At 33.4% G+C, this 12,326-nt stretch overlaps 1 protein-coding gene across 1 annotated transcript; it reads right to left on the bottom strand.

Moving 5' to 3' along the window:
- Positions 1–225: 225 nt before the first annotated feature.
- Positions 226–8,583, bottom strand: LOC143054033 (uncharacterized). The gene is made up of 5 exons (XM_076226883.1): positions 8,477–8,583; positions 5,655–5,948; positions 2,787–3,747; positions 1,976–2,047; positions 226–697 (listed from the first exon to the last, which is right to left on the bottom strand). The coding sequence occupies exons 1-5, from the start codon at positions 8,540–8,542 to the stop codon at positions 510–512; spliced, it is 1,581 nt and encodes a 526-aa protein (XP_076082998.1). The 5' UTR covers positions 8,543–8,583; the 3' UTR covers positions 226–509.
- Between the last annotated feature and the right edge of the window lie 3,743 nt (positions 8,584–12,326).

The following is a 12,326-nucleotide window of genomic DNA, read 5'->3' as shown; positions in this document are numbered from 1 at the left end:
ATCCACAAAACGATAATAAACTATACCGTATGAAAGAATACTCACTGAATGCAAATCTAAAGACTTGAAATTACTGATGATAATTCAATTCTACACTCTAATATCGGTCGATGTACTATTCAGTAATTTTTGTTTTAACAGCAATGTCATACAAGTTACAAGGAGTCATGCAAATGTTTTTTTTTTAAATGATCCCTACAATAAGTAATTAGGGGGTAAGCTTACTCGACTTGAACATATTTTTTATATTATCATATGTTTCATCAGTCTGAGAACAATAGTACTTCATTTCATACATAAAATAAATGAAAGACTGCAGTCAAACGAAAAAATACCGCAAACAACATAGACATTTAAAATGTAATGAATAAACGAAACGAATAATGTATTCTTCAACAGTTACATCGTAACTTCTGTGTAATGTCTGCAATCTAATAAACAAAAAGATTGTCCACAAAGCATTAAATATTCAAATTTGTAAATATGCAACACAGAAATTGTCTTGTCAATTATGGTAAGGGCCCAGAACAGGCAACATCAAAATAACACTGCCAAAACGCTGATCGTTCAGCATCGACAACACCTGCTCGTAGACATGCTCTCTGTGGTTTAGGTGCAGTCTCTGGATCAATAGGAGGTGGTGGTGCCTTTCCAGGTTGAGGATAATTGGGAGTATATCGTCTGTAACATGTGTGACCTAGTAAATAAAAAAATACATTTATTGAATAAATGCACATTTTTACCCATATGGGTTGAAGGCATACATAAATCAACTTTTAATAGTGTCTATATAACACAATCATACTGAGATTCATAGTAGCACGACCTGAGTGAGAAAGAATGTAATTACCAGAAGTTAAAACTGAAATTTCTGGGGTTAATCAGTCGCATTTTTCTATTGAAAAGGTCATCTTAATCTTGATATATTTCGTATCTTGAAAGAAATTCTGTTTTAAAAGTAAACAAAATTACAACGTTTATTATATAACGCACGGCTAGGGCGTTATAATCAGAGATCAGAAATATCCAATTCGATTTCACATTTTTGGAAGCCAAACCGGGAGGGCAATCGTTTGAATAAACCTAATTATGGAGATTTGGTTTAAACGCAAAGGATGATAAGATGGCTCCAAAGTGGATGAATCGATCACCTAACTTGAAAATTATGGTTCTATATGTTAACATGCAAGGATAATATTTGAATTGGTTTTTTTTTTTTTTAACAATTTCAGACCTACAAAGTAATTCCACAGTGTCAATATAAAGATCAATCATTATTAAGCCGGAGCACCAGGTTTTGGTGGGGTTCGTGTTGCTTGGTCGTCAGTTTTCTATGTTGTGTCTTGTGTACTATTATTTGTCTTTTTCTTTTTTAGCCATGGGCTGGCGTTGTCAGTTTTATTTTCGATCTATGAGTTTGACAGTCCCTTTTGTATTTTTCGCCCCTCTACTAAAAAATCCCCTTCCGCTCATGTTTATTTTTTAATTGATCTGAATGAGAAATTGAGAAATCATTTGAATACACATGTTACTTTTTTGCTGTGGCCCTTTTTTTATTCCATATAATTATCAAAAAAAAAAAATCGCATAAGCAATTTTATCTTTACTAAATACAAAACCTGCACCTCCGAAAGCCGGATTCCACACAGCGATAACTACGACCAATATTAGTGGAAAGGACACGTTGGTTACAGACAACATCGCTAATCAAAACTGATCAACACATTTCGACTTTTTTGCATTTTTTGTGGCGGAAAAAGGGGGGGGTACAAAAGATATGAAGAGAAGATGTCACCGATGTTTCGACGTGAAAATGATAAGCGCTTATCAGTATTTTACTTGTAAAAAGTAAAATCTTAACTTGAATATTTCTACGATTTACTTTTTGAAAGGTAACAAATGACGTTTCGACATGAGGAATTTCCAATCACTCAATATTTTTTGTTTGTTGTTAACTTTAATGATTTTAACTTACCCATTGTGCATGGACATAAATCATCGCAAACATCCCCAAGTCCGGGAGATTTAATAAAACATTTTCCGGATGCTAGAAAGAAACAGTAAACACATAAAACCATTAAATATTCGTAAATCAAACCATGTTTACTAAATAAAGCGTGCATTTTTCAATTAATTTTAATATATTTATTCTATAAATATTCGAAAAAGAAGATGCGACAATAAACTCTCCCCAAGAGACCAAATGACACAGAAAGCTTGTTTGAGGAATGTAATATTTATGTCTAGATTCTCCCCCTGCATCGAATGTGATACGACATTTATCTACTCGAGTCAGTTTTCAAATTTTAAATGCAATTTTTTTTGCCACTTGTTATAATATTTTTAAGATGTAACTGTCGAGATTGGAGTAATATCGTATTCTACGAAATTTGGTGGTAGAATTTGTTTCTCTGGTGATTTAAAAGACAATTTCACCTACTTTGTCAATTGCAACTTGATAATACATGAACCTTTGATTTGTCTCTACTTTGAATCGTAGCTACGAAGGTCTTTTCGACTTGAAACAGCTTAAATCTTGATATTTGTGTAAGCTTGGTTTGAAAACGGGCAACAACTGTTTACATAAAAAACATAATTGATCAGAAATGGGAAGTATGTGTTCAATGTACATGTGGTAAATGAAATGAATCATAAACACAACACTAGTAGTCGAATTCCTTCTGCCAAAACTGGAATGCATTACATGTAGTTCAGAAACACAAGTATTACATAAAAAAAACAAAAATGCATGCATGTAAATATTTCTGCTTCTCAGCATAACATACCTCGTCCTTCCTGAGGACCACCAGCACCATATGTTGTAGTATCTAACAACTGTCCTGTGGTATTAAAACAACAACCAACTTCACAGTCAGCAGTGGTCATACAAACCAGTCCTTCCCCATCCACTGTCGACGATGGTGGTTTTGGTGTTGTTGTTGGCTTGACTGGATGATCGATTACTGCCAGATTAGGGTTTGATTGAAAGGGTTGTCCAGGGCCCATATAAGGTTTTTGTCCCTGTACATTTGGCTGCTGGCCCATTGCTGTTGACGCTGATGGTCCAGTTTGTCCAGGTATTACATTAACTGACTGACTTTGGATTGGACCAGACACTTGTGGTCCGGGCATTTGCATACCCTGTCCCATGTTTTGCATTGGCATTTGACCATGTTGCGGTCCAGTCATTTGTCCATGTGTTGGCATTTGATTGAACATTGTATTTCCTGGTTGTTGTTGTGGATTGTATTGAGTCATTTGACCTTGTGGTTGATTGTTTTGAAAACCATTCTGATTTTGTGGCATGACTTGCATTCTTTGATAAGGAGGGCCATTAGCAGGTCTACTCTGCGAAAGTACAGAAACACCATTTCCACTAGGCTGACTACCGAATTGGTTAAATTTTTTATTTTGGGAATTTCCAAAAGGCTTATGTCCGTTTGGAATGTTATTCATATGATTCTGATTAAATTGTTGTTGCTGTTGCTGTTGCTGTTGCTGTTGTGGCTGTTGTCGAAAAAAATGCTGACCCTGGTTCATATTACTAATTTGAGGTTGACCTGGTTGCTGCTGACCGAAATTTTGTTGTTGTTGATACTGCTGCTGCTGCTGTTGTTGTTGTTGTGGCTGTTGTTGTTGTAGTTGCTGCTGCTGTTGTTGTCGCTGTTGGAATGTATTTTGATGATTCATCTGCTGGTTATTCATTCCCATTCCAAAATTGCGATTTCTTTGAAATCCTTGTGAATTCTTCAAAAATAAAATCTTTGTTATTCAATGAATCTTTAAATACAACTAACATCGTTTTTTTTTTATCGAATAACTTAACGAAGACACACAGTTTAATGAAGAAAATGAATGAAACCTTGTTACTTTAAAATAATAAAAGTACTTAGTATATTTTTAACGAAAGATTGATAAAGAAGATAAAAATATTCAAAGACATGTAACACTTTTTAAGCATTAGGAACACGTAGAAATTATAAACGCATGTTACAAAGTAAACCCTCTTCATGTAATGTTGAACTTAATACTATATTACTGCAAAAGAAAAATTCATGTCTGTGGCCCTATCATATATAATCTAATCGACCATTTACACAATACGGTACACAAGAACGGGTGCTCGATCAATTACACAATACTGTACACGAGAACGGGTGCTCGATCAATAACATAATACGGTACACAAGAACGGGTGCTCGATCAATTACACAATACGGTACATGAGAACGGGTGCTCGATCAAAACATAACACGGTACACAAGAACGGGTGCTCGATCAATTACACAATACGGTACACAAGAACTGGTGCTCGATCAATAACATAATACGGTACACAGGAACAGGTGCTCGATCAATAACCCAAGACGGTACACAAGAAAGGGTGATCGATGAATTACACAATATTGTACACGAGAACGGGTGCTCGATCAATTACCTAATACGATACACAAGAACGACGGGTGCTCGATCAATTAAATAATACGGTACACAAGAACGGGTGCTCGATCAATTACATAATACGGTACATAAGAATGGGTGCTCGATCAATGATATAATACATTACACAAGAACGATTGCTCGATCAATAACCTTATACGATACACAAGAACGGGTGCTCGATCAATTACCTAATACAGAACACAAGAAGGGGTGCTCGATCAATTACATAATACGGTACACAAGAACAGATGCTCGATCAATTACATAATACAGTACATAAGAACGGGTGCTAGATCAATTACCTAATACGGTACACAAGAATGGGTGCTCGATCATTTACATAATACGGTACACAAGAAGGGTGTTCTATCAATCACATAATACGGTACACAAGAACGGTTGCTCGATCAATTACCTAACACGGTACACAAGAAATGGTGCTCGATCAATTACCTAATACGGTACACGAGAACAGTTGCTCTATCAATTACTTAATACGGTACACAAGAAGGGGTGCTTGATCAATTACATAATACGGTACACAAGAACGGATGCTCGATCAATTACCTAATACGATACACAAGAACGGGTACTCGATCAATTACCTAATACGGTACACAAGAAGGGGTGTTCGCTCAATTACCTAATACAGTACACAAGAAGGGTGCTCGATCAATTACATAATACGGTACACAAGAAAGGATGCTCGATCAATTACCTAATACGTTACACGAGAATGTTTGCTAAACAAATAACCTAATACGGTATATAACAATGGGTGCTTGATCAGTTACCTATTACAGTACACAAGAACGGATGCTTGATCGAATAAGTTTATTTCCTCATACTACCTTAGAAGGGCATAAAATGTGTAGCAGCACAAATTCATTTAGGAGCTTAAAGATACCTGCATATGTAAAAACCATTTTATAAGTATTTTGTGTCGGAAGGGGAAGCATCAGTGGCATATTTAGGATTACCTTCCTTAACGCTCAAACTTCCAACGTATGGTTTCAGAGGAGTTGCTGTTCATAAAAAAAATCGGTATCTTCCTTTATTAGTATAGATATCAAGTGTTGGCAAATGTAACCTATCAGTTAAAAGTTTGTTTGGCTTTCTCCTCTTCAGATATTTAGAGATTTTTTATATCACACTTTTATCAATAATTACATGCAATCATACAAATATAAAGACCTGACTATGTTACCTACCATCGGATTAATTGAGTTGGGAAATTTTTGTTGGTTTTGTTGAATAAGCTCCTGCGAAGGACTATTCTGCATCTGTTGTTGTTGTTGTTGTTGCTGCTGTTGTGTTTTTCCAGGTTCATAATTAACTGGAAGTTGTTTTTTCCATTGGCTTTGTTGTTGATTTGTACTGGTCGATGAACTTGTCTGACCACCAACTGTACTCCCGGTTTCTTTAGGTCCTGGAAAACTAAACTGGTTCTTTGCACTGAACACAAATGCCCTTTTTCCATTGTTAACGCTGATGGTTTTGGTTGTCTAAAAGGTAAAAAAATATTAATAATAATATTATTTCAGGTTGTTTTTCATGCGTATTTGGATACAATTCAATAAAACATAGATATAAAGCAGAAAATTCTTGGACAAATGAGATTTTCTTGCATCAATGAATAGAATACTGACATTATATCACTTTCACAGTGCTGAAAATACTGCATTTCAACACTTACTTTATGCAACAACAAACTTTTATGTTGAGAAGGCGATTTCTTCGGGGAAATTTTTTTTTACCCTAAATTGGCTCTCAAATTCATTTTTCCTTTTCAGGTTTAAAAACAAATTCAAAGTTAATTATGTCCACCTCAATAGTGAAGTTTCATTTACTTGTACATGAAACTGAAAAGTTATATTGTCTTTATTAGGAATGATCAGGAATAATAAATTACAATGACTCGAAATTACAATCAAGAGAAAGATAGCTTGGAAACAACCAATGAACGGATACGAAAGAAAAAAAAATGTGAATATTTTTTAATATTGATGTTTGATAAAGTTTTGTGATAACCTCATTAACAGTACAGTATCATGGTATATAAAGTGCAAATTATATGTCATACAAGGATACAATGTAATGTATGTTAATTTGTGCTAGTTGTATGTCTATTGATACAAAGGCGGCAGAACTTTGATGGTGTGATGAAGAGGAAAAGTCTAGTTCAAACTGTACAAATTTACCATACCCAGTGGCGGATCCAGACATTTTCATAAGTGGGGGCCCACTGACTGACCTAAGAGGGGGCCCGCTCCAGTCACGCTTCAGTGATTCCCTGTATAAGCAACCAATTTTTCCCCAAAAAGGGGGGGGCGGGCCCCCTGCCCCCCTTAAATCCGCCTCTGATACCTTAGGTGCAGCCTTTAATGTATAATTTTGCATATTTTAATGGAAAGAATGACTTGTTTTTAATGTTTGCTGTCAATCGGTTACTCACTGCATGTTAATAACTTAATTCTGTTTTGTTTAATATAAATATAAACATATTTATCCTGATATTTACCCATCAAATGAGACTTTAATATCAATTCTCCTAAATGTCTTATAGTATACACTTCAAAATCTCGAAATAAATAAACAATATTGATATTGTGTCCTCCTAGCTGTTAACGAAAAAAGTTGACTACAAGATCGAATTTGAATAGAGATAATGAACTACACACATCCCTACCGATAATGCATAATAAATAAAGGCAACAGTAGTATGCCGCTGTTAGAAATTCATAAATCGATAGAGAAAAAAAACAAATCTGGTTTACAAACTAAAACTGAGGGAAATGCATCAAATATAAGAGAACTACGACACAACAGAAACACAACATTAAAATGTAACACACACAGACACAAACTATAATATAACAATGGTGTTAAACATGTGGTTGATTTCAGCATACTTCATATTAGTATGAAAATTATTGAAATTCGTAAAATGTCAGGTATTTCAAAAAAAGCTCAAATCGTGAAAAAAATCGAAACTAGATAAAACAATAACCGGTGAACTCAAAATATTTATATAAGTGTCTTTATTCAAAACATATCAAACGGGTTTCCCTAACATTGTATTGTATGTATATCCTCACATAAAACTGCACGATACTTATCCCTGAAGGACGTTGATTAAGACATACATGTATAGAAATATTGTGAACGAAATACACTCTCTGTCGACAGCTATATAATGGTTCTTTGTTTAATATCTGCTTTAATTAACTCAAAATGAATTGTGTACTGTGAAACACTTCTTTTTTTTTGTCTAGTTTGAACTTCGTTGTTGTCTTGTCACTCATATTCATAAACTACACGATTACATTATTAGGACTTATTATTATTTCATGCTTAATCAAGAATAATTATGTTTAAAAACTTGAAAAAGAGCATTGTAAAATTAGTTTCAAAATAGTTTATCATCTTCATCACGTTTGGAACAAAATTGTTTTGATAGAGTTATACGAAACATACAATTGTTAACTTTTGATTAGGTCCAGCTTGAACAAAAACACGTATTTCATCAAACCACTGAGTATGTTTTGAAGTCCGCTCTGTTATTATTTTTTTCTTAAAATTAGTGCATAACAAATCTACAGATTTTATGTTGATCATTTAAACTGTTACTATTACTGCGTATATAATGTTAATACTACATGTATAATAATTTTAAACGGACACGGTGCAACTCAAGTCTGATGTACGTGTCCATGCATACATAACACATCATTATTTAAATCAAGATTTAAATAATGGAATGGAAAATTTACTTTTGTTTACAATATTCGCTTCAGGTAGAATCTATTAATCCATTTAGAAATAAAGTTTGAACAGCAATGCAAGCGAAGGAAAAGATCCAAAACAACAAACAGGTTCGAAATTTGAAAAGAGTTAAATTTCTTAGAACTTGAAAAATTGTATTTGCGTAGAAAAAATGGCACACATGCTTTTGCTGATTTCTTTTTTAAAATCATTATCAAGCAGCATATTATTTTTTAAGACGTTTTTCTTTGTTTTAAAATGACTTTACCTTTTGTCCTTGGATTGAAACGAGAAAAAATGAAAAGATCCCAAAACACAACATATATGCCGCCATTGTGATAATATTTCTTAATGACCGTGCATGTTAAAAATGAAATAAATTAATTACATTCACTGAATTTATAATTATGGTGTTGATTTATTCGTGTTTGTCACACACGACATAATAGTGTGTAATGCGTTGGACAACGGGCGAATAATGAAAACCATTCAATGCAAAATATATACACCGCAAATATTTAAAGAAAAGTGATAATATAATATGACAGATATTCATAAACAATTGGAAAACTCTTAAATCATTTTTAACTGTAGAGTATTTCGATTGCACATTATAAAGCAATCTAGAAAACAATCAAATGATACATGTTCTACCTTAATGTCAGCTAAAAAGTGAACTATGTTTCAATGCCATTTGTGTGTGTTTGTGTGTTTGTGTGTGTTTGTGTGTGTGTAATCACACCTTTCCCAAAAACAACTGAAAAGAATGATTGGGTTAAAGACGTAAACTATTTGTGGGGTACATCCATATAAGAGCAAAGCAAATCCCAACCTTCATCCTAAAACAAAATATTTAGACGAATCTACCTATTTAAAGTTATTGTTTATTTGTTCTCGTCCTGAATATTTTTGAAACATTTGCACTCTGCAGTAAGCAAACAACTATCAATCGATCAATCGCAAATGAAACTTATTATAAGAGGCTTTAAATAGCACGTGTCCTTATCTGAGTCTATGCGTTTCTTCAATAATGAGCACTCTTCAAAATTATAGACTATAATATAATTCTTAAATAGAATCCTATTTTTTTGGCTGATAATTTTTTGTTGTTTACAGATTATCTACTTTGTTGACTTGTCTTGCTGATTTATTTTGCTACTTTTACATAGTCTCTCATTTACAGTTCTCATGAAAATAGGAAAAACACCCCCCAAAAAAAATGATTAAAATCGCCATTTCAATGCAACAATAAAGAGTCGATTGGCAATTTATAGCCATGTCAGCTTATTTTTACATCATCTTTGCTATAAAAAGTTTCTCTATTCATACATTTTTCAAGATAATTATATAAAAAAACACCAAATTTTCGTTTAAGGGCAAATACTTATTAAAGGAGTTGAGTGACAATTAAACTCTCATGTTTGCTAAAGCTTGGGGAGGCTGGATCATCGGACGATTTTTTAAAAACTAAATACCAAAGGGATGATTGAGGATAATTTTTGTTTTATTTGGTCCTGTTGCAAAAGTTAACGAATGAAATTCAAAACAAGAGAAGGGGGAAGGAGGGGGGGGGGGGGGGGGGGCTTGATTTAATTCGTAATGCCATGGTTGTAACATCAAATGTTTTAATGATGATTCACGGAATGCTTATTTTTTTATTTTATAGGGTTGTAAAAAGTGTTGAATGTGCGCAGAATTTTTGTATGAAATGTTTAATAAAGATTTGCGGTTACATTTAAAGATAATAATTACACTATATATGCCATGTTCATTGCTGTGACGTCACACAACTTATTGCAAAGGAGAAAGGCGTATGTTTGACTCTCTTGTGTAGGTAATGTATTCAGTCATACATGTCGTTAAACTGTCGTGTAATTATTATATGTAATAAAAACTAACAAATGAACGATTGTCGTAAACTTGCTGAGCACTATGTTTAGTTTACATCAAATATAATAAACCAAAAGACACGAGAGTAACCATTATTTTTGCCCTGAACAGTTAGTGTAAATGTAAGCATATACTTGTAGTAAAACTACGATTGTCTTATGAGTATGAAGGTATTTCTTAACAAGCTAATGCATAAAATTACTCAGTATGATTATCGTCTTATATCGTTTTCTTTCACGAGTTTGCATTTGGTATGTTAAAATTAAGTTATGCAATCCATTTATCACTTTTGCCTTACAGACGATTTGAGAGCAATAGAGAAGGCAATCAAAACATGCATATTTTTAAATTATAACACGATTCCTTTGCGGAAAATTTCTTTTACTTTGTCGCACATCCGCATTTTCCCCAAAAGAATAACCCAAGGATAACTCACTGTTCGTTTATATATATCTAAAACAGAAAAATTATCTGTTAAATACTGTTGAATTTTGATTACTACTACTTCCGTTTATATTAATACTAAAAAAGATAATCAAAATAATTCCAGATATACATTATGTCCTTTTCCTTATTAAGTCCATTTGTGTAATTAATTCGTTTTAATGTTGTAATTAATTATTGTGTTATATTTATGTCTGCAAGTATTTTATGAATACAATTTATATCACGGTATATATATATTTCGTGAATGTATATTTTCTTAATTTTAAAGCAAATGTCTTTTCTTTAAGACATGTGAATGAATATACTGACTTTATAATCTAAATGGATGAGGACAGCATATATATCAAAACTGTTCAGTGACCCAAAGCAGTACCGATGTGACAGTGATACGTACATTGCACTTCAAATATAGAACTGAACTGCAATTTACCAAACATAAGGATTTAGCCCTTTTCGAATGATTTCTATTGTTTGTGTTTATGTTGTACAGTTACACGTGTACACCACTTTCCCAGGTGTGGTAATGTAAAGTACTTAGACTAACCGACCACCAGTATCAACAAATTAAAGCACAGTCTTAAAAATTTGAATAAATCCATTTGTTAATCTTTTCAAAACTTGTACACGTATACATATGGATATATGTTGAAATGTTCCCATATTCTTTTATGTACATGTATGTAATCTTAGATAAGAACGTCTCTTTCAAGTAGGTTCAACTGGTCTTCAACATAAATTAGTTGTATTTCAACATGGTTTAATAATAGTATGTGAATACAACAAGAATTCAAGAATTGTAAAAATCTGTCACGAATTAACGATTGATTGATTGTTGTTTAACGTCCAGTGGCAAATATTACATGCATATTCAAGACGAGAACAAATAAACAATAAATATAGTAGATTGGATCTATGTTATGGTAGTTCTGTTTGAAAGTATGGGGAAATTTGGTCTGCCACTGGAAAAAGGGTACTATAGTTTATTGGATAGGGTCAGACATTTTTCCTTGCAACAGGCCACATACGGTACCATCAAAGCGTTGTTGCTTGAATTCATAACAGACAACTTGATTCTTTTCTAAGTTGTTATGGGCTTTCAACTATAGCTGTCAACATTATATACCGCGAGTACTCTCATATAGATATAGGCATATCTCTGATTAGTGTTTATTTGTTGTTGGTTTTTAGGGATGAGTGATGCATAAATACCCTGCCAAGTCCGGTCCGTGTTCTTGTTTGATTCTTTTTTTGTTTGAATCGATTTGATGACTTCATAGATATAAGAAGATGTGGTATAAGTGTTAATGAGACAACTTTCTAACAAAGTCATAATTTATAAAAGTAAACAATGATAGGTCAAAGTACAGTCTTCAACACGGAGCCTTGGCTATAAAAAAGGGCCACAAAATGAAAAACCATTCAAACGGGAAACAAACGATCTATTATAATCTATTTGAGCCTTTTTAAAATGATGTTTACAGTTTGTTCTTGTGTTGTGTTGTAACACCACCGTCCATGCTTAGGAGGCGGTTGGGCACTCACAAACATGTTTTACCCCGCCATATTCGTTATGTGCTTGTCCAAAGACGGAAGCGTTTAGTTCAATGGTTGTTGTCTAGCTGTCATAAATAGTTTTACCTATAATATTATTGCTTAGATATCATCCACCGCATTATAACTTGTTGTCTCATTGAAAAAATACAATCTAATTTTGGAATGCCACTCGATTATTGTCAGCCAATCAAATAAAGGGTTCTTTAGTCAGCAATTTATACACTTCA

This window comes from Mytilus galloprovincialis, chromosome 12 (assembly GCF_965363235.1).
Source record: "Mytilus galloprovincialis chromosome 12, xbMytGall1.hap1.1, whole genome shotgun sequence".
In the NCBI taxonomy this organism is placed as follows: domain Eukaryota; kingdom Metazoa; phylum Mollusca; class Bivalvia; order Mytilida; family Mytilidae; genus Mytilus; species Mytilus galloprovincialis.
This window is presented reverse-complemented; position numbering and strand designations above follow the sequence as displayed.